Below are 17,245 nucleotides of genomic sequence, written 5' to 3'. Positions count from 1 at the left end.
TACCATTATAATAAATATTCATTGACTAATTCTTCGAAATGGCTGAAAGAAAAGTCCTTAACAAATACATCCCTGCAGACTTCGATCCAGATGTTATTCCAAAATCAAAAATGCCAAAAAATATGCAATTTGCCATTCGGATGATGCTTCCTATGAGTATTAGATGTAAAACATGCGGGGAATTTATGCCTGCAGGATTAAAAATAAACTCAAAGCAAGAAATTGTTAAAGGTGACACTTGGATGGGTCTAAGGCACTACAGATTTTATATGAGATGTCCTCGATGCGCTGCTGAGTTTACAATTAAAACGAGTATTTTTTTATTTTTATTTCCATATTTTTGCATTTAAGAGTCTTTTTATTTTTTTTAAGATATGGAAAAGGATAATTATGTTTGCGAGCTGAATTGTGTTCCGCACTACACTCCTCATTGGCAATACCAGGCAGAAGAAGAACAAAAGGCAAAACAAGAAAGAACTCTTCAAGACGAAGATGCCATCAAAGCATTGGAAAATAGAGCAAAAGATAATGCATTGGAAATGGAAATGGATGATGTTTTAAGGGAAACAATGGAGCTCAACGCACATCGGAGCAAAATGAAAATTGATGATGTTCTTTCATATCTAAAAAAGTTAGATGAAGAACGAACAAAAAAAGAGGAAGAAGAAGAAAGAAAAGAAATTGACAGGCTAATTCAAGGAGCGAAAAAAATCCACAACGTAGGTGAAGTGAAAGAAGAAGAATCAGACTTACCTGAACAAGACAAATTGAATGAACCAAGTAAGAAAGAGCCTATTGTAAAGGAAAAAGAAAAAAAGAGATTGCTTATTCAAGAGGCACATGTAATTGATGATGATAGTGATGAAAGCGATGAGGAGAATGTGGACATAAGTGATGCAAGGGATCGAATTAAAGAGGAAGAAGAATTTAAACAGCGAGAACCTCTCTTTGAAGAAGATGAAAAAAAGATAGTCTTAAATGAAAATAATGAACCAAATAAAATTTCGAAGCAGTCAGATGCAGATGTTGCAACGCTATCTTTATTTTCGATAAAACCTACAAAGGCACGTTCTTCGGGTGAACATCAAATTGGTGGAACAGATAGGCCATCACCATCAACGTCCGATGAGCATGATAAAAAGAGCTCACCAAAACAGGGATTCTTACCATCTTCATCTTCGTCTTTGGAACAGCAGAGTAAAACTCAGAAACACAAAACAAAAGAATTACCCTCTTCGACATTTCGATTATCTTTCTCATCTTCTTCTAAACCATCTCAAACATCCATTTCATCACTGTTCAAAAAGAAGAAAAATGGCAAATAGACTGGTTCTTACTTTACTGAGATATGAATTATTAAATTTTTAGACAATCTCAATTCAGTTGTTTTCTGACCATTGACATTTGCTATCTATTCATTTCATTTCACTTCAAATTGTTTCATTTCATTTTTTAAAAACGTATTTTTTCTTTTTTCAAATCAACAATTAAGATTTCATAAATTGCCGATTTGTTAAAAAAAAAAATAATTCTTAATCGTTGATATAGTGATTTTCCCACAGAAATGAATTATAAACAGAAAAGATATCTTTTAAAAAATCAATTAAATTTTTTGTGAAAAAATTCAAATGAAACAAAATGCAACAACATAAACACCTTTATGAAGAATCATCCAATCTGATACTCGACGGATACTCCTTTTTAGCTTTCTTCAAAAGAGACTTAAACTCAGAAAATGGCCCTGTTGAAACTTTCAGTGAAAAAAGAATAGAAGCAGAATTCTCTGTGATTGCCTGATTCGACCCAATGAATCTCTTCATAACCGACATCACTGTTGCAGTCAATGGCGTTTTCTGAGTCTGTTTCCGCTGCTCGTCTGACAAAAGCGGGAGTGTGATCATCAGGCACAATGTTGCATGTTCTATGATCTGCACCACATCCTGAACGCCCTTGAATATTGTGCTGCGCGGGTCGGTGTCGGGGTGTGCAGCCCGGTCATCCCAATTGAAGTCAACATTGAGCCCGTACAGAGTGAGGATATCGTCAATGACACTCACTCCGTTTGCGCTGATGAAGCTGAAGGCAAATGAATTCACTGTCACAAGCTGGGCACACGATCCGAGTGCATACATTGTCAACACAGGGCAGTCGCGATATCTCATCCGAAGAGTCTCCAGAAGCGTTTGCACTGACATCAGATTCCCCAGCATCATCAGGCTCTTCTGCACAAAGCCCAGGCCATACATAATGCCACACAGGTTCTCTGTCATCTTCATGTGTGTCATGTGGTGCGTATTCAGCAGCAGCCCAACAACAGGTACAACTCCGCTGACAGCAGGATCGGTTCGGGCGTCTTTGTTGTTCAGAACAAGCGCACTCAAAACACCGCAAGCGCTTGTCAATGTCTCTGGCGGCAGTTCTGCGTGCTTGTGGATGATAGCTGCCATCGCTGCCCCTCCGCCACATCCAGTCAGAATGTTCACGTTTTCTCGGCGCTGGAGAACCATCAGATTCAGAACCAAGCATGCACACAGAACTATTCTCAAATCAGAGCCTGAATACATGTTGAGAACAGAAACAATTGTTTTCATCCCATTTTCCGCCTCCGCAGCAATCGCCTTCCTCCCTTCCTGCAGTTCGCTCAAAGTGGAAATGATTGCAAGGCAGTTGTACGCTGTGTCAGCCTGAGCCCCCGTGTTCTCCTCCAAAATGCGGAAGCACACACTCACCACATCCTTCTCGATCATCTCGCCCATGAGGGTCCTGTCTCTCAGGAAGTTCTTCAGAATGCCCATCGTCAGACAGGCAATCATCGGAGTCAGAGCAGCGTGCCGCCTGGCAAGATCCACCATGCAGCGCACGCCCTCTGCGCGTATCAACAGCACCATGTCAGACTGCGACTGGGAGACGATGAATATCAGCCGCAAAAGCATCGTCAGGTCATACATGTCCTTCGCAGAGTATGTCACAATCAGCGTCTTCTTCAGCGCATTCTGCTGCAAAATGACTGTTCTGCACTCAGAATTCGGCATCAGCGCACAGCACACCTCTGCAAATGGCTGAACAACATCCTTCCCAACATTGGTGTCCATAAACAGCCCCGCCAGCAGCGGAATCACATTGTACTTCAGAAAGAGTGGTGGACACAAAGGGTGGTACGACAAAACGGCAAGCGTCTTTGTCAAGTCCAAATTCTTCCCGCGCGGATCGCCCTCGACCCTCTTTGCAATCCCCGAAATCAGCTCTTCGTCAGCCAGAATGTCGAACTTCGGAACAAGCGCCCGGCTTTTGAACAGCACAAGCACTTCTGCGTTGCTCTGTGCCAATCCATACGCATCGTTGAATCGCAGAGCCCGCTTGTAGTGTCTGATGCTCCGCCTGATCAGATAGTCCGCTCCTGCCTTGCCTTTCTCCCTCATTCGCTCAGTAATCTCATTCATAAACTGGTCTCCCATCGCTGTTATCGTCCTCGAGTGCTTCGACTTCTCTTTCTCTTTCTCTCTTTTGGACTTTCTGTAATAGCGAGAGTCTTCCTGCTCGATCTCTGCCTCGACCAGCAGCGTCGTCACCAGCCATCTCGAGTCAATCAGCTTGTCAGCTTCGACCTCTCCCAGGTCTGCCATCCCTTCGTCCACTGACGCCACGCCCTCGCACGCTGCCCGGTTCAGCCCAGCCTCCGTCGGCTTCCGCTTCCACAGGCGCTTCATTCCTTCGGTGGCTGCTTTGTAGTACGGCTGCAGCATCGGCAGGAGAAGGCTGAGCGGATCCTGCGCGTCGGCTGGCTGGGTCATCAGTGGAGGCAGCTTGCGCTTCTTGCTTGGATCTTCTTTCTCTGACTCGTCAAGGCCGTCATCGTCGTCTGTGTCAGAGTCTTCCTCAACTCCTTCTTCTACAAATTCGAGTGCAGGGTCCATCAGCGTCTCTCCTGCTCTGCCTCCAAATGACAGTGAAGTAGCATCCTCTTCCAGCTCGTCTTCCAACTCGTCCAAGTCCAATTCAAGCTCCACAACTTCTGCCCCGTCGTCGTCTAATATAATGTCGTTGTGTGCTTTTTCCTTCTCTTTTTCCTTTTCCTCCTCTTCGGGACTTCTATCAATCACATCCAGAATTTTCTCCTCTTCAGCCAACGTCCACATTCCGAATGTTCCGTCCTTGTCAATTCCAGACGTCGATTTCTTAAGCAAAATAGGCGGAAGTTTCCACGCTGCGGCAGCTGCTAAAAGAGCTTGCTGCGCAGAGGAAGAAGATGAAGCAGAAGCAGAAGCAGTGTCAGAAGCAGCAGTGCTTGATGAAGGAACTGATGACGAAGAAGCAGAAATTTGTGTGTCTGCCTCGATAATTGAGCGCCGAAGCTGCTTTTCTCCGGTCGGCCCAAAAAGTTGTGGTGTATTTGGATCGCTGAAGGATATCGGAATCTCCTTTGTTGTGATGGGGTCAGAAACAAGATCGTACCATTCGTCTTCATTCACTCCGCGCTTCTTTCTCTCTTCTTCTTCTGCAATAAGCCTCTTTCGCTCTTCTTCCACTGCTTTCCTTTGCCTCTCTTCTTCTTCTTGCCTCTTCTTCTTTTCTTCTTCAATTCTGCGTCGGTTGTCTTCCTCCTCGCGCCTTCTTCGCTCTTCCTCTTCTTTCCGTCTCTTTTCTTCGTCTGCAATCCTCTTCCGCTCCATCTCTTCTTCTCTTCTCTTCTCCTCTGCAATGCGTCTGGCTTCTCTTTCCTCTGCCAGCTTCCTTTTCCTTTCTTCTTCCTCTTTCTTCTTCCTCTCGCGCTCTTCCCTTCGCTTTCTGCGCTCTTCTTCTTTCTTCTTCTTCTCTTCCTCTTCTTTTCTTCTCGCCTCCGCGTCTTCTTCGTCTTCTTCTCCATCTGCAATCCACTCATCATCATCCACCACGCTCTCCTTCCCGTCTTTCCCTTCCACTCTCATCAGCTTCTTCTGGAACGAGTCAATAAGCATGGCGTGGATCAACGATTCGCTTGCTGCTGCATCAATCGCACCCACATTCAGCTTCGACAGCAGATCCTTCTTCCTTCTCATCCGCACTCTCCTCATCACTTTCTGCCTCCTGTGCCACTTCTCAACACGCTCCCCGTCCTCTTCGACTTCATATTTTTCTGCCCCTTCATCGTCTTTGTTGCAGTCCACCCACTCTTCTTTCTCGACATCCACGTATTTCACATCATCTTTCAATGCTGCTGGCGCTCCTCCACTTTTCTCTCTTGCTTTATCTTCTTCTGCTCCTCCGATGAAGCATTCGTCTCGCCCGTCATAATCTCCCTGGCTGACATCGATTGCTTCGCCTTCTTGTGCCAACCGCTCTTCAACTCCAACCACTTTCCCTGCTGTGTTCATTACTATCGTTTGAACAACACCATAATCATATCCTCGTTCATCTTCTTTGTCAGCAGCACTTTCTGCTTCATCATCTTCTTCTTCAGTGTCTTCGTCTTCATCGTCTGCTGTTTGGGGGCGAACTAACAGCCCTCGTTTCACCCTCTTCCCAATCATTTGCAATACATCGTCGTCATCTTCTTCTGATTCGTTAAAATCATTACCATCGAATAAAATTCGAGATATTCTGAAATGTTTTTTAATTTTCTTTCTTTTTCTATCTGTATTGAGACTACTTATAGCATAAAGTTGGTTCGAAGCATCATCTAATGATTCCGAATCTGGATTTCCTCGGAATTGCATTGAAGATCCTCCAAATCTTTCAATTCTATCTCTCAACGATGCACTTATACCTGTTGGACGCTTTTCAAGAGATTTAATGGTATGATCATTCATCATCGATTGAGCTCTATCCAGTTGATCGAAACGATTTTTCAATGTTGAAAACGTGAAATCGTCAAAATCTTGAGTCTTCAGAAAATTGCGTCTCCATTCATCTGCCGTCATTTCCTCTCCATCGTCACCACGAATGATAATGCGAACTTTTCTAAATATACGCTCCTTTCCATTTGAAGTCGATGGACGAGAACGTTGATGAAAAACAATCAATTTGCTCATTGTATTTTGCACTATTTATAAAATACAAAATGTGTGAAATAAAATTAATAAATTTGCTCAAAACAGAAGATAATTTACCTTGGATAAATTTTTTCAAGCAAAATAATGATAGTTGATCAATAATAACACAATTAAAATTTCTTTCAAAAAAGAAATTAAACTTTTGATTATTATTAACATTTTTATTATTTGAATTCAACAATAAAGAAAATTTAAAATATTAAAAAAAGATGGCATCAAAGATCTTTTTTGTGAAAATGAACAATCAAGCAGAATTGAAAGATGATTTACGATCAAAAATTAAACGTCTGTTAAAATTAAAAATTATAAATTATAAATTGATAAATTTTAAATTGCTTAAGTTGTTATTTCATTATTGAAGTCAGAAATACATTGGAAGGTTACGTCTGAGTTATGCTTACTTCAGGATTGCATAAATAATTCCTCAATCGAAACAATAGTTTCTTGTATTGATCATGATGAATTGATACAACTCACTAATTTTTTTGGAAAAGGAAAAACTGGAAATGAAATTCTTTTAATAACAATTTTCGGAAACTTGTTTCAAAAGATATCTCAATCATACAGCCATCCTGAATTGATACAATTTTACAAGTCAATGGAAAGTTTAGGGTTGCTTACAAAATTTGAGCAAACTGCCTTGTTGGTTGAAGATGAATCGGTTAAACTGGAAATATATATTGCGTCGATGCTTGCACTTGGATGTCAAAAAATAAATAAGACTCCTTATATTGAAAAAGTACTTAAAGTATTTTTGGAAAAATTAAAACAGTTTTCTCAACAGTCTTCTTTTAATGAAATTGATCGTTTATTAAATGGCATCCTTAAAGCTTTAGTCCTTCTTTCAAGGACAACTGGTTTGCATTTTGTAATTAGAATGTTTTAATTCAAATCTTCATTTATGCTGTCTTGGATATTTAAATTTTAGGAAATGCAAAATTATTTCCAATGATTAGCAAACAGGATATTGGTTCAAAAAAGCATCCTCTCCACTGTTTTCTTTTTTCAGATGATATTAAATCTATGAAAAATGCAGGATTTATCATTGTTCAATGTTCAACAGCTTTATATGCTGAGAGATTGGCATTAACTCATCTTCTTTCATCCAATACTGATTTTTCAGAGCTGTACAAAAAAAGGACAGAAGAAGCAGAAGAATCCAATAATTCTCCTATGCACGAGCAGAAACTTTCAAGATTATCTGTACTCAATGAACTCATCGTTCAGTTTCTTTTTGTATGTGAATTGGACGACTCCCTGTCCTCGCTGTTAACAGAAGGGTTGATGAAAGAGCAGCTATGCAACATAGTGATCAATGCTGCATTAAACAAAAATACGGAAGATGTCAATTTAAAAGCTAGAGATCTCATTCGATCCATTTCAACACAGATATCTTCATCTTTATCAACTTGGAAGAAATTTGATTCATTAAGGCAGATGGCAAAAAGGAAATTGGACTCGGGCTATGAGCCAAAAAGCTCTCTGGATAAAGATCAAAAAGGAAAGGATGAAGTTAACGAAGAATCGGATTTAGAAAGTGAAGATGAATTTCTGGAGTTTTTCACTTTGTTGGATTCTCCTCCTGAGCTTGAAAGTGAAGAAGAAACAACGAGCGAAGATGACGAATATGAAGATGAAGGAAACTGACCAAAAGACAAATAATAACAATGAATTACCAAAATGCTACATTACGTTAATTATTCAAAATGATCTGACCCAAATGAAATTGTAAAATTGATTATTCAAAAACTAAGTATGGTATTATATTTTGTTTGGTAGTCTTTTTTCGTTTCCTTTAAATTTCTTTTGGATGCCTACAAGTATTAGTTATTATATTTATTTTTATGTGCATTTTGAAATTATTTTTTCTTTGTTTTGTGCTCGAACTTTCATTCTTCTGTTGTTTTTTGTTTTTTGAAGAACTTGGAGTCAAAAGACTTCAAATCGAATTGGCAAATCTTACAAAAGATCCTGTATTCGGTATTGTTGCAACTCCAAAACCTAGCAACATATTTGAATGGCACTTTATCATTGCAGGACCAAAAGATACTCCATATTTCGGTTTGTTTCTTTTCAATACAATTTTGAGCTTTTTCAAAATATTTTTATTTGACTTTAGGAGGACAATATCATGGTTTATTTTATTATTTAAAGAAATTTTAGGTTGTATTTTTTATCAAAACAATTTAGGAGTATTGAAATTTCCTCAAAACTATCCTTTTGCTGGTCCGGAAATACAAATGTTTACACCTTCTGGAAGATTTGAGACTAACACTCCAATTTGCACAAGCATGAGTAATTTTCATCCAGGTATTGAATTATTTATTAATAATTAATAATTATTTATATTTATATTTTATCCCAAGAGTCGTGGAGTACAACATGGTCCGTCTCTTCTATTTTAGTTGGTCTTGTATCTTTCATGGCTGAAGAGTCGCATGGAGTTGGGAGCATGTCTGCCTCAGACGCAGAACGCAGGAAGCTGGCTGCTCAATCAATTCATTTCAATCAAAAGAATCCTGTGTTTAACCAATTATTTGCTTCTCCTACTTGAAATTATAAATTATTCCGTTGTTCAACAATGTTATTATTTTGCACTTCGCTGATTTTATCTTTTGACACAATTAATATGAACTTTTTTTATTCAAGTGAACTTTACGATTGTCCTAATTGAAAGAAAGAGTAGAATTCGTCATGAATAATGATAATGCACTTGAAGAAAATAACAATACGTGAATGGAAAAATACCGAAAAAAGTGATAACAAATAAAACAAAAGTAATTTTTTTTTTAATGAAAATAAAAAGCAGCAATTTATGCAAGAGTTGAAACAAGTTCCAATGCCTGTTCTGTTGTGAGGCTGTTTGTGTCGACAGAAGCCAGAGCGTCAATCACAGACTCAATGTTGCTTTTTGTTGTTGCGGACGTGGAAGGAGTGACAGCAGAAAATGATGTGGGAAGTGGAGTGGAAGATGATGAAGATGCAGGTGATAAAAGAGACAAAGGAGAATTGGAAATAGAAGGTTCTGGCGCAGTCACAGAGAAATCGCGGCTTTCGCTTTCAAACTCAGCAAGCTTCTTTTCAGCCAGCTCGATGACATGTGGAGGAAATCCAGCCATTTCAGCCACATGAATACCAAATGATCGTTCGCATGGCCCGTCTTCAATTTTAAACAGAAAAGTGAGCACGCCTTCGCTCTGCAAGACAGAAGCATGGCAATTTCCAACAGATGGAAGCTCCTTTGAAAGGGCTGTTAACTCTAAATTTGCAGAAGTAAATAATTGAAATTACGAAAACAGTTAAAAATAGAATTCAAAAAATTACAAAAAAATCCACAAATAAATGTTTAAAATGAAATTTGAATAAATAAATTTGAACGACAAAATAAAAACCGTGAAAATGAGTGGCAAATAATGTCGGTGATCCAATTGTCTTTGCTATTGTCTCGCTTATGCTCCAAGCAAGCCCAAGTCCATCGTAAGTAGATGTTCCTCTGCCCAGCTCGTCAATGATCACAAGAGAATCTTCTGTTGCTGATGAAAGAATCGATGCAGTCTCCAGCATCTCTGCCATAAATGTCGAAAATCCCCCAAACAGAAAATCTCCGCTGCCAACACGAGCCAAAATCCTATCGCGTACAGACAGACGGCAAAATGTGCACGGAACAAAGCATCCAATCTGTGCGAGCAGAACAACAATGCCCACAGAGCGGATGTATGTTGATTTCCCACCCATGTTTGGGCCTGTAACAAGAAGATAGGAAGGAACGATGTTGTCTTTTGATGGTGTTACTGGATTTGTGGTGGATGCTGTCTCCGGTTGGGATTGTGCAGCCTTCGACCGCTCATCCCAAGCACCGCTGACGAGATAGCAATCGTTTGGGATGAAGTTGACGCCTTCTTGCACTTCAAGGCACGGGTGCCTCATTCCACGTATCTCAATCACTCCTCCAATCCATCCGTCACTTGAGCCATCTCTTTCGCGTATTTCATCATAATTTACCTCGTCTTCATCATCCGCTTTTCCTTCTGCCGTTGCATCCTTTTTATCAAGCAGCATTTGCTGTCTTCTTTTCTTTTCAACTTCTGCTCTTCTCAGCGTGCCCTTCTCTTCCATAATTGGTCTCACAAAAGGTGTTGGTGCAGTGCATGAAATTTGCCCAAATGCACATAACACGTCCAATGTCGACAAGATTGTTCCCAAATCTTCCATTGCTGTTGTATACGATGCAACAATATCCAAAGTCCTGAGTTCTAATTCTCTTTGCTTTTCTTCGTACTTCTTCGTAAGCTCAGTGTACAAAGTTGATGCTGCTCTCAAACCGGAGAATGTGAATCTCACACCATCTTTATGAGTTTCAAGCCAAGTGTACGTTTTGCCTCGGCCTCGAATCATCTTCTCATCGTTCTTGCTCATTTTGAGGTAGAATCCTTGTTGTGGATTCTGCTCTAACTTCACTCGCTCCCACGGAGATGATGCATTTCTCCCGCCTTTTCCGCCTTTTTTGGCTCGGCCAGTGCTTTTTTGTTCGTCAATTTCTTCACCCAGCAATTCGCGAACAGCCTGTTGATGTAATCGTTTGATTTTCTCTAATGTTTCATCTCTCTTTTGAGCAATTGCAAGAAGAGATGGATCAAATTCAGCCTTCACCAGGTACATGTTGTCGCTGTCCACCTTTTTCAGGTCGATGACAGATTCAACCAAACCAAGAAATAGCTTGAAGTGTTCGTTCACAGTGAGAAGTGGATCAATGAAATGACAGGCTAATTCTGACAGAGCCCACTTTTCATCGCGCAAAGGGGCAGAAGCCAGTGCAGATGCAACAGAAAGTGAAGTGCGGCCGCTTGAAGGGTCACTCGAAGAAGACTCTATCAGAACGGGGATTGGTGGTGCCATCGCATCAACAAGTACACGCATAGCTTCGCATAGCCCAGGTATCAGTTGCACTGATTGATACAGATGGACTGTGTCTTCCAATGTGCCTTTGCCTCTGGAGAATCGAAGAGCAATCTTCTCGACATCTGAAAAGAAATGAAGATATTGCTGTTGTACTGCTTGTCTCATCTGCGTGTTACGGACAAATATTTCAACAATGTCATGTCGACTTTCTAATAAAAAACAAATTTTTAGTGTGTTTGTGAATGTTTATTAAAGTTAATATAAATAATCATCAGTTAAGAATGAATGAGTTAATTGTTCTCTTTTCAAACCAATCTCTTCAAGATCCGCTGATGGTTGTTTCAGCCACTGTCTAAGCTTCCTTTCTCCCATTTTTGTACTGCATTGATTCAATAACCCAAAAATAGTCATTGTTTTTGGACCTTCAAATTATTATTGAAAATGTTCGTTGAAAAATTATTGAATAATTTTTTTAATCAACGTTTAGAAACATTATATTAAAATGAATGAGCATACCATCTGCCCCGGCATCAAATATTCCAAGAGCATAAGTTGCAGAAGCATCGAGTTGAAGATGAGTTCCAGTATTAATTTGTATCAAAGAAAAAAGTGTGTCACTATTCAATGGAACTGAAACCGTAAATTTTGAGAGAAGTAACTGCAATGCGTATAAGCCCATCTTTTGTTCAGAAATTGCTTTTGAAGCAGATTCGAAAATAAAAAGGTTGAATTGTCAAGGAAAAAAAAATAAAACCGCTTGCGCATTTGTCTCCTCCAACAAGATGACATAGTTCTTCATATGTTTCTTTTGTTTTCATTAAGGCTTAAATGGTAAGAATAATTTATAAAATATTGATTTTGTTAACGAAAACAAAACCTGATTTAAGTTCCCGACCGGTTAAACCGCAGCGAACAAGCACTTGCTTTACTTTTTGTGCTTCATAGTCTTCACCATGCTGCATTAAAATTGTTGGATCTCCTGATACGCTTTGTAATATCGCTGTTTCAAGGTTTGTGTACTGTTTTGTATCAAGGAATTCACCAATTCCAATTTCCTTCCTGTCAACATCAACCCACGCTATCCCAGTGATTCTCTGTAAATTTTTCATTTGCCATGTTATGCAAATATGACGTTCTGGTTCATCCATATTCCTAAAAGTTCAAATCTTAATGATCTGATCGTATAATAAATATAAACAAAAATCTATTGAAAAAGGAAATATTCTCTTGAACTCCCCGTCTCATAATTGATTGAAAAAAGAAAGATTTAATTCTTTTTTTAAAGATTATTATAATTATTATTATTTATTGATTTATGTTCTAATTTATTTGTTTTTGATTCAGAAAATTGATTGTTTGAATATTGAATGTAAACAGGACGTTTTTATTCTCTCGTTTCTTTAATTTTAAGTTAAATAATTCCACTGAAAACACGTGAGGTTTTCGTTTTTGAAATTTTTTTTGACTGATTTGTTTGAACTTCAAATGAAAAAAAATAAGAAAAAATGGAAATGGAAAAAAAATGAATATCATTAAAAAAATGATTTTTCAGTCAACCTATTAATCACAATCATTTTGTTTTGAACTTCATTTTTCGGGTGGAAAATTTTTTCTTTCAAAATAATGCTCCTTTTTTTATTTTTATTTATTTATTTATTGAAATTTTTGAAAGTGAATGTTACCTCGACATTTTTTGCTTCAACTGTACAAATAAGAAAAAAGAAAAGAAAAAGAAAAGAAAGAAAGAAAAAGAAAAAGAAAAAGAAAAAAACTCGAGTTACATTGCAAAATAAACGTATCAAAAACACGTTAAAGGATGTAAATCGTGCAAATGTATGGGGAAAAAAAAGTTATTTTATCAACATTTCTCCGCTTTCTTTAAAAAAAAGAAGAATGAAACAATTGAGGAAAATGTGATAATTGAGCAAAAACGAAAACTCTGATTAAATTTTGGCTCTGAAAGTCAAAAAATAAAAAATATGCAATTAAAAAACTCTTGTTAACATAACAGAAACATCACGAAATTTGCTCATGTGAAAGATTTCACGAAAATAAAACATTCAAAATTTTGACAAAAACATATTCAAACCGAAAAAAAGCATTCAAATTATATGTGTGTCACAAATCAATGGTTTGCATCCTTAATCTCTTTGTATTGCCTTCGTTTTTTTCTTCTAGCCACGCACACAACAGTTACAATCACAACCACAACAGCAACAACAGAAGAAACGCTAACAGAGACAATGATTACAACAAGATGTGTGGAAGGCAATGTGCTTGGATCATCTTTCTTTTGTTTCACCAAAACCACATTTGCTGAATGCTTGTTTTCTCCATTAATAACTCCACTCGGATATGTCAAGCGGCAGACAACTGACGTGTACTCATCCACATCAAGCAAAGATGGAGGAATCCTCACTTTCATTTCTGTCTCATTTGTGTATTCAGAAACTGGGCAATTTGTCCATTTCATTTCTTCTCCTTTCCTTTTTTTGGACACTTCAAACGTAAGTCCACACGGAAACAAATATGACCCGTGCACAACTGCTTCGATTTCTTTCTCAATTTCATTTTCTCTTTGCAGTTCATTCTTTTTGCTGGTGTCATCTCTTTTCAGCGTCACATTCTTCAAAATGGGTGAAAAGAAATATGAATCCATGTTCTCTGCAGCTGTTCCAGATGCTTCTTCATTAGACAACATTCCAAATGGCTTCCCATCAAGCCCATCACTTCCTGGAGACAACGATTCCACTCGAATCCAATCTCCATTGCTTCTAACATTGTGCCGCAAAGATGGAAATTTCTCCCATCCAACATCGATTGGATGGTTGTTTATGAAACTGCAGTTGTACAAATGTAACGTAGATGAATGAGAAAGTATTGCTCCATCGCCAATGTCAATAAATGAACTGTCATTGATCTCCGCCGATTGAATATCATTCATAAAAACAAGTCCCGAATCCCACGAGCACAAGGGATTATCCTCTTTGTAACCATTATTCAAATTCTCCACATTTTCAGCATTTTGATAAGCTCTGGAGCCACATGCCGCCTTTCCGCTTTTACGTTGGCTTGCGTGAGTGATATTCCCGTTTCTTCCGTAAATAACAAGCTGCGTAAACATTGAATAAAATGATTCTGATTTGATCAATTTGTATGGCAACAGTTTTCCTTCGCCACCAAGCACGTTTTCGCTTTTTAAGCCAGTGTACCAAGGCCGAAAAACAACGTCAACAATATAAACATCAAATCCTCCGTAAATCAAATCTATTGCATCTCCTTCAATGGCATCTGGATACTCGATATCCAAATGTTCCATTGCAATATATGTTAGCTTGCCACCGAATACTGCAAGTGCAAAGTCGGTTTTTATATTTGCTCCAATTTGAAGAGCTCCTCTGTTTTGTTCATTTGTTGTCGAAGGCATCGAAAAAGAGTCAATCATCGAAGAAAATTTTGTATTTTGGCATCCAGAAACAGGCTCACTGACAAACACTTTACCAATAATATATACTGACATGTGACTTTTCCATGGCTTGTGTTTGGCTATTCCGCTTAGTTGAGAGCAGGGTTCTTCTTTTCTCCCACATGTTTTCTCATTGCTTGCTTTTTCGCTTCCGATGTAGATGTTTTCTGAATGGTATGGTAATATGTTCTCTTTGTCTGCCATAAGATCAATTATTCTTCCATCTTTCCTATCTTCAAGCAATATGTAATTCTTCTTCCCGTAAATCCCTTCCATCTCGAAAAAAAATTGATCTTCGTCGATCTGCTCTCTTCCTGCTGGAAATGAAAAGTAAACGTATTTCCCTTTTTCTGCTGCACAATTCGTGAACTCCATATCTTTCAATTCAAGTTTCAGCGTTTTTGTGACTTCGTCTGTGGCTTGAATAAACATTGCTCCTCCTTTTGACTCGTCATTCAGTTGAACATTCAGCCGATCTGCGTTATCGTTTGCACTTCCGCACGAACAATTCGAGAAATGCATTCGAAAAAACAAGCAAGGATGCTCGCTATTCGTTATTTCCAAATATATCGCTCCTCCCAATTTGTGCTCAGTTGACCAGCAATTTGTAAATGTGCAATCATCAAACTTTGCAGATTGGCATCCTCCCATTATAGTCAAGATCGATTGCGTTTTGCTTTTCGTGGTGATCGAGTCCAATGACATGGCGAAATTTTCAATTTTTTGAGAGGCTTCAGCAAGTATCAGTGCACAGGAAGATGTAAAATGTGAAATCTTAACACTCTGAAACATCAATTCACCAGATTTGCATTCAATAAGCACGCAGCTCAGCTCATTCCCAATATCTATATTGCTGATATTCGTTTTTTCCAATTCAACTTGTGAACCTTCTCCTTCCACAACAATTAATCCTTGATTTCTTCCACTTTCTCGTTTTGTATCCACGCAAATATCGGCATAGCTAATGTATAAAAATCCTTTGCCTTTAACGCAAAACAAGGCGTCGCCGATTTTCACTTTCTTTTCGTCCAAAGCTGTTGTGACACAAATTATGCTTTCGTCTCCGTTATCAAGTTTGATGCGACGCCCATCAATAACAATTGGCTCAGTATCGAATTTATTGCAGCTTTCTGCTGTATGGATCAATAATTTTCCTTCATGCTTACAATGCTCCACTGCCTTTTTAATAGTTTTGCATGGCGCATTTCCAGAAAGACCACATTCTTCGTTATCAACCCCGTTTTCTCCATCAACTTCAACTTCATTTTCTTCATTGAGTTCTACTTCTTTACACTTAATTTTAGAATGGCATTCAGTAATTCTTTTCTCGTTCTCTTTTCGCAAGCTGAAATCGTCCAAATTCAAAAAAGAGTTTGAATTGACCAAGTCTATAAAATCCCTTTTGTTCCTCTGATCCATGCTGTCTTCAGCTTCTTTAATAATTTCCTTTTGATCTCGTACACATGCTATGACATCTGGATTCAGATTATCAATTCCTTCAGGAGCACTGCAAATATTCTCTGCGAAAAATGCATCCCCCTTTTCTTTTTTTGTTTGCATGTCTTCATCTCCTTTCTTATCTATGCAATTGATGTCGTAGACACAGCAAAAAATGCTCACAAACAAAAACATATCGCAATATTCCGATATTAAATTTTTCCTTTATGATCTTAACCATATATTTATTGAATTTTTTAATAAAAAAATGTACAATCCCAATTGGCGGACATAACCCATAATTTTTCATGTGAAAAAAGAAAAAAGAAATAGATTCAAATATAAGAATCATGTCTTTTTGTTGAAGATATGTTTAAAATGAAAAGTGCTGGTGGGTGCTGTATTTAGAAAATAAAAAAAAAGACAATAATATTTTTTTATTGTTTGCCCATTAAAAATTAATAAAGAAAAACACTGAATGGTTTGAAAAATGAACAAATAGAAAACAATAACTTAGTATGTTATGTGCTTTAACTTGTGGCATTCTGATTCATCGATGTTTTTTATTTCATCTGAAGAAAGAAAAAAAAAAGTTAATAGATAAAAAAACTAAAAAATCAAACTCCCATTTGTTCATAAATATTATTGACAGACAAGGTATCCAAAAAGGTGTAATAAGTGCTGTCTTCTTGCCTTTTGTAAGCGAAAGAATCCATGAATGATTGAATTACTGAATGTCTGACTCCATGTGGTGGGAAGCTTTTACGAAACTAGGACCAGAGACCTTCTATGCGGTTTGTGTGAGTGTTTGTTTCTTTATTAATAAATGTTTTTTTGTGATTGACCATTCTATGTGTGTAACCAAGATTTTCCATTCCATTGCAGGCCCGCCAGCTGTCACTGTTAATTATAGAACCTAATTTAATGTTTCTTCTCACAGAAGAATGAAAAGTGTGCTTTTTTCTATCTGGAACCATTTCCATAAACATATTGCTTTTTCCTTTTCCTGTTTGAGGGACGTCAATACCTCCGAAAACCCACTGCTGAGGTTTTTTTTCTTCCTTTTTTATATTTTCTGCGAAATAAAAGCATCTCATCAATTTGAACTATTCTGTTGACTCCACCAATCCTTTTCTTCATAATCTGCATTTCCCGAGATACGGCGCTCCTAAAAAGAGAATAAATGTGGCAAACCGTGTTTTTGGATAGATTTGTAAGTAAAGTTGCCTGTTTTGCTGTTATGTTTATCCAAAAGAACTGTGACAATTTCATAAATTGATGCATTTTTATTCGGATTTTTTTAAAAACTGTATTTTTCCTTATGCTGACCGATTGGTGTTGGCAACAATAGCGAAATCTTTCATCTGCTTCTTTTTTGAATCCAATCATCTTTTTGCATTTGCCACAGTAAATA

At 38.0% G+C, this 17,245-nt stretch overlaps 6 protein-coding genes across 6 annotated transcripts; 3 read left to right on the top strand and 3 right to left on the bottom strand.

The window, feature by feature from the left end:
- The first annotated feature begins 7 nt into the window (after positions 1-7).
- MONOS_1204 (putative Coiled-coil domain containing protein 94) lies at positions 8-1,491 on the top strand. Its single transcript, XM_067864623.1, has 2 exons — positions 8-312; positions 373-1,491. Exons 1-2 carry the CDS (start codon positions 39-41, stop codon positions 1,323-1,325), a joined length of 1,227 nt encoding a protein of 408 aa, XP_067725792.1. The 5' UTR covers positions 8-38; the 3' UTR covers positions 1,326-1,491.
- A 41-nt stretch (positions 1,492-1,532) lies between these two features.
- MONOS_1205 (uncharacterized protein) lies at positions 1,533-6,117 on the bottom strand. The gene is made up of 2 exons (XM_067864634.1): positions 6,087-6,117; positions 1,533-6,019 (listed from the first exon to the last, which is right to left on the bottom strand). The coding sequence occupies exon 2, from the start codon at positions 6,006-6,008 to the stop codon at positions 1,659-1,661; it is 4,350 nt and encodes a 1,449-aa protein (XP_067725791.1). The 5' UTR covers positions 6,009-6,019; positions 6,087-6,117; the 3' UTR covers positions 1,533-1,658.
- An 860-nt stretch (positions 6,118-6,977) lies between these two features.
- Positions 6,978-7,676, top strand: MONOS_1206 (uncharacterized protein; the record flags this gene model as incomplete). The annotated part of the gene is made up of 1 exon (XM_067864645.1): positions 6,978-7,676. One exon carries the CDS (start codon positions 6,978-6,980, stop codon positions 7,674-7,676), a length of 699 nt encoding a protein of 232 aa, XP_067725790.1.
- Positions 7,677-7,790: 114 nt separating this feature from the next.
- On the top strand, positions 7,791-8,680 carry MONOS_1207 (putative ubiquitin-conjugating enzyme e2 j2). The gene is made up of 5 exons (XM_067864656.1): positions 7,791-7,849; positions 7,950-8,090; positions 8,149-8,163; positions 8,220-8,339; positions 8,396-8,680. Exons 1-5 carry the CDS (start codon positions 7,840-7,842, stop codon positions 8,581-8,583), a joined length of 474 nt encoding a protein of 157 aa, XP_067725789.1. The 5' UTR covers positions 7,791-7,839; the 3' UTR covers positions 8,584-8,680.
- A 3-nt stretch (positions 8,681-8,683) lies between these two features.
- On the bottom strand, positions 8,684-12,105 carry MONOS_1208 (DNA mismatch repair protein Msh2). The gene is made up of 6 exons (XM_067864667.1): positions 11,806-12,105; positions 11,683-11,751; positions 11,445-11,624; positions 11,240-11,350; positions 9,422-11,137; positions 8,684-9,288 (listed from the first exon to the last, which is right to left on the bottom strand). The coding sequence occupies exons 1-6, from the start codon at positions 12,074-12,076 to the stop codon at positions 8,843-8,845; spliced, it is 2,793 nt and encodes a 930-aa protein (XP_067725788.1). The 5' UTR covers positions 12,077-12,105; the 3' UTR covers positions 8,684-8,842.
- A 453-nt stretch (positions 12,106-12,558) lies between these two features.
- MONOS_1209 (uncharacterized protein) lies at positions 12,559-16,113 on the bottom strand. The gene has a single exon (XM_067864678.1). The coding sequence runs from the start codon at positions 16,024-16,026 to the stop codon at positions 13,054-13,056; it is 2,973 nt and encodes a 990-aa protein (XP_067725787.1). The 5' UTR covers positions 16,027-16,113; the 3' UTR covers positions 12,559-13,053.
- Positions 16,114-17,245: the final 1,132 nt, after the last annotated feature.

This window comes from Monocercomonoides exilis (genome assembly GCF_001643675.1).
Source record: "Monocercomonoides exilis strain PA203 chromosome Unknown scaffold28-1221067, whole genome shotgun sequence".
NCBI classification, from domain to species: Eukaryota; Preaxostyla; order Oxymonadida; family Polymastigidae; genus Monocercomonoides; species Monocercomonoides exilis.
This window is presented reverse-complemented; position numbering and strand designations above follow the sequence as displayed.